General features: G+C 38.8%; 1 protein-coding gene across 1 annotated transcript in view; it reads left to right on the top strand.

Moving 5' to 3' along the window:
• Positions 1–1,907: 1,907 nt before the first annotated feature.
• The window catches only part of LOC104543520 (1-phosphatidylinositol 4,5-bisphosphate phosphodiesterase beta-1-like), a gene marked incomplete at both ends in the record, with an annotated part of 12,682 nt that continues 10,051 nt past the window's right edge, over positions 1,908–4,538 (top strand). Inside the window, 2 exons of the mRNA XM_010188156.1 lie at positions 1,908–2,040; positions 3,115–3,168. Coding sequence (XP_010186458.1) covers positions 1,908–2,040; positions 3,115–3,168 — 187 coding nt within the window. The remainder of the gene's footprint in view (positions 2,041–3,114; positions 3,169–4,538) is intronic.

Genomic DNA, 4,538 nt, shown 5'->3' with positions numbered 1-4,538 from the left:
TAGAAACCATTTTTCTATGAATATTAAAACTATAAATTCTAAAGCTGGATTACATCATGTTTTTAAAAGAGCCTAAAATATTCTCCACTAAGGAAAAATCATGTTTATTTTAGCATTCTGTGTGATGAATTATGAGAAGAGAAAGTACTTTTTAATGAGATTAAATTGCTTGATGTAGTGAAAATGACTCTTTATTCACTTCCTTATCCCGTTTCACACTCCTGCTTTAGTTTCTGAACACAAATGTTTTATGTCCAAAGCTGACAGGCTATATTCAAAACCCACCTGGACGCCTTCCTGTGTAACCTCATCTAGGTGTTCCTGCTCCGGCAGGGGGATTGGACTGGATGATCTTTTGAGGTCCCTTCCAATCCCTAACGTTCTGTGATTCTGTGATATTAATAGTCTCTCAGCAAGCTGTGATGCAGCATTTCACACCACCTACAAACCTGTTTCCCCAAAAAGAAGACAATACACACCATGTAGTGACTTTTGGGGCACAAACTTGCCAGAAGTTAGGAATTCTAGTGGTTTTTGTATTAAATGTTGATCATCTATATAGCAAACGCTGTTTTTATTAAGCTAATGAATTGCATGCTCCAAGGAGAGCATTCTAAGGAGAATTGAGGGGATAGCCATGTCTCTGTATCTGTTACAGCTACAGCTTTTGCCTGTCACATTGTTCTACTGTCATAAATGTTGGCTAGATCATGTTTGTCTTTTTGTTCCAGTCATTCTTGCTTGATATAAATGAAGTTGCTGGCATTGCTTTTCAATTGTATCATATTTCTGATTGCAGTATCTCTCTCCTAAAATTTTGGTAGAGATAGGCTGTTGAGACAGAAATCCTTCTGCAATATACAGTATGTTGTCAGGGCTGAAATGATGGAAATCAGCAGCAGGAGCAGCACAAAACAGCTCAAAATGTATATTGCCTTTATTGATGCACTGCAGGCTGATAGTTTGCAAACGTGGAGTAAATCAAAGGGGTAAAATACAACTGTGGCATCCTGCCTCTGTGTGTAATGTGATTACATCAAAGAATAAAATGGAAGCAGCTGAAGGAACAAATCCAAACTCACCCTGAGACACCATGGCAACTGGCCCCTCACAGGGACAGCAGGAAGCGGGGCTTGACCATTTCAAAATAAAAATTGCTTTGAATGACCTTCTGTTTGCTGAGTGCTGGGGGCTTGCTTAAAACCTGATGGTCACAAGGAAAATTACAAGATATTCAGTGCATAGTACAATGTAAGCCGTAAGCCTGAGCCTTTAGGAAACTGGAGAGAAAGAAAAGATTGTGGGAAATGCTTAAATATTTGGATACCACAGATGTATTTATGCAGCAGGATGGAGGTACTGTTTACGTATTATCCTTGGAGTGTAATTACAAGAATGTAAGATCTTGGGAATCAGAAGTATGTCTCTGTTCTGTAAGAACAGTGAATAATGATAGTGCTGTGTATCTGTGAAATTTAAAAGTAATTTTGTTGTACATATTTTGTTCACAGTAGGGATTTGAGTAGCGTTTTCATGCCACCTTCTACATTATTTCTAAAAAGGTTTTATGGCAGAGAACAATGCTTTTCAATAAAATACAGATTGTACATTTGGTGCAGCTAATATATACTGTACTGAAAAATGTCCCTGATGAGTTATATCCACTGAAAATAAAATTACTTTTTTGGAATAATACATATGCTATTTCTTGAAATTTACCCTGCAGAATTGAACTGCCTGGATTACCATGGCTCTTAAAGATATCTTTTTCTTCTGTTCTTTCAGAATGATTTATATATAAAATTTACGTGATTTCACATTTTAAAAGAGGCTAAACTAGACTTGCAAATAAATAATCTTAGTTCTGTTAGTTGGGAAGAGTACTGTAAATTATTTTGTATTTTCAGATTGACCATGGAGATGCACCATCTGAAGCTAACAATGAACCTAGGCCAACACCAGCAGAAAATGGAGTAAATTGCACTGCCTCTCTTACACCGAAACCAGCAACTCAGGTTGTCCATAGCCAACCAGCACCAGGTAAAAAAAAACCACCAAAAAAACCAAAGGAAAACAAAAGAAGTCCCATCTTTTCACAATAAATCAGGATAATAATTTTTCATTCACAAAGGCGGGTTTTGTGCTTGGTTGGTTGGTTGATTGGTTTGTTTCTATAAATTAGGTAGAAATTTTATCATTGTTTTATTATGCTATTAGAGCCAGACATCTTCAAATATACAAATATCTTCTATTTAAGAGTTGCTTTTGTGCTAGATAGAACAAGGGGAAATGGCACCAAGCTGTGCCAAGGGAGGTTCAGGTTAGAGATAAGGAGGAAGTTCTTTACTGAGAGGGTTGTCAGAGACTGGAACAGGCTGCCCAGGGAGGTGGTGGGGTCACCATCCCTGGTTGTGTTTAAGGAGCGGGTAGATGAGGAACTTAAGGATATGGTTTAGGGGGTAGACAGGAACGGTTGGACGTGATGATCTCAGAGGTCTTTTCCAACCGAGCGATTCTGTGATTCTGTGATTCTGTGAACTGAAGTTCATTACAAGCAAGAGAATTTGCTCAGGTTTTTTTGTTCCTGCAAAATTGTGTAATTCTTTTTTACAAATATGCCTAATTTTATATATGTAGTTATATCATACTCCACACACAAAATACAGTCATGGATACTTACATATTTTGTATGGATATATCTCCTGTAACAGATGCTTGTTAAACCACAGTGTTTATAATTTTATGATTGCCATCTTCATAGGCTTGATCTAAATGACTTCCAAGGAGCTGGACATCATAATACAAGGCACTTGTACTAACCATCAGCCCAGTACCACTTAGGTGACCCATATGAGTGGTAGGAGTGAGTTCAGTAACATCCTCCTCATAAGTAAAATAACAAAGCTCGGGTGGGTTTTTTTCATGTTGGTTCACAGAATTGGCATTGTTTTCCATGTTGCTTCTGCTCAAGAGATGTGTTTTCTCAAAAGATTAGTAAAAGCCCGTGTGCGCATATGTCCTGTGTCACCTCCCATGTTTTAATACACAATCAAGCAGCATAACAATGGCTGTTGCTTTAAAAGAATTGGAATCAGTCATCTCTTTTACCTCTAGGTTCAGTGAAAGCACCTGCAAAGACAGAAGATCTTATTCAGAGTGTCCTCACAGGTAATAAATACACAGTTTACACTGCATGAATGATACACATTTTGTCAAGAGAAATATATTTTTTATGAAATAAGCCAACTGGCTTGGTCATTTCTTTGAGTGATTAGGACTTCAGTAACTCATAGTAAATGTACATACCATGTTTTCTTTCTCAGCTGTGAAGTTATTAAATCTTTGAGCACATGTTTCATGAGATCAGTATTGGGTGCCAACAGGGTATTTTAAAAAAATATCCCATTTTCATAGTTTCACAAGCACAGCATTACCATCTAATACAGACAAAAGGCCAGCATTATTATGAGAACAGAAGCTAAATTAGCTCTGAATATCGTGAATAGTAGTGAAAACATTGTATCTCCATTAGCCTTGCAGTGCTCCTATTGCTCCTACAAAATTGAAATTACCAATACATCAGGCAAACTGGTCTGTCAGATAGTGCCCTACTGCTGGGGGCCATGTACTCCAGCTTGGAGTTAGAGTTTAGATCATGTATCTCATAGCTCAGTTTATTTTATAGTCGTCGTCCTACATTAGAATCCACTCCATGTCCGAAGCTTGTGTAGGCCTACATTTTTGTTGGGGAAAACAGATAAGACACATAAAATTCTGCATGTTGATTGCCTCTTACTCAGTTTTGCTCATGTGTGGTAGAAAGAGGCTGGCCTAGACTCTGGATTGTGGAAGTCCCTGCTGGCCTTTTTTTTTTTTTTTTTTTTGATTTGCTGACAGGGTGAGCTTGTGGAGGTCAGGCTAGCAGACCCTGAGCTCAAGCTGTGCTCTGGGTTCACAGAGCAGGACATCTTTCACAGCTGCTGCTGGAGTGACAGCACTGGAGAGCAGTTCTCAGCATTTAGCTGCCAATCCTTTGCTGGACTGGCAACCAGCTGGCCATGACTCCTCTGATGTAGGGTTTCCATCAAGAGAGAAGGGAAGTCTCTCCTGAGATGCCGTGACGATACCAGGACAGGTGCCTCCAGCCAGTGTCTAGGTCAAGGAGAGCTGGCAGCTGGAGTGCTGTTTGAGAAGGGAGTTTAGGCAGCAGCATATTATCTAGCACATCCAGAGGGAAGGGACACTTGAAATGTTGGCACAGTGGGTACCAAACTGATCTGTGGTCATATCTTGGTAAGATCATGTTTTTATGTGTTGGGCTGACGGGAATCTTTTACTTCTGAAAGGGGCTGAGGAAATAAAGTACATGGTTTTTATTTTGCTATGCATCTTGGTGTTCCAAATTTTCACTTCACTTCTTACTCTGTTATCAATTAAATTTGCCACATTATTTTCAATCTGGTTATCTTATTTCCAGATATTCTACTGAGTTAGTTTAATAGCACATTTCACTTACCAGCAGTAAGAAAACTTGCTTT

Source organism: Mesitornis unicolor, unplaced genomic scaffold (assembly GCF_000695765.1).
Source record: "Mesitornis unicolor isolate BGI_N332 unplaced genomic scaffold, ASM69576v1 scaffold50430, whole genome shotgun sequence".
NCBI classification, from domain to species: Eukaryota; Metazoa; Chordata; class Aves; order Mesitornithiformes; family Mesitornithidae; genus Mesitornis; species Mesitornis unicolor.
The sequence above is the reverse complement of the archived record's forward strand: the minus strand, read 5'-3'. Positions and strand labels throughout refer to the sequence as shown.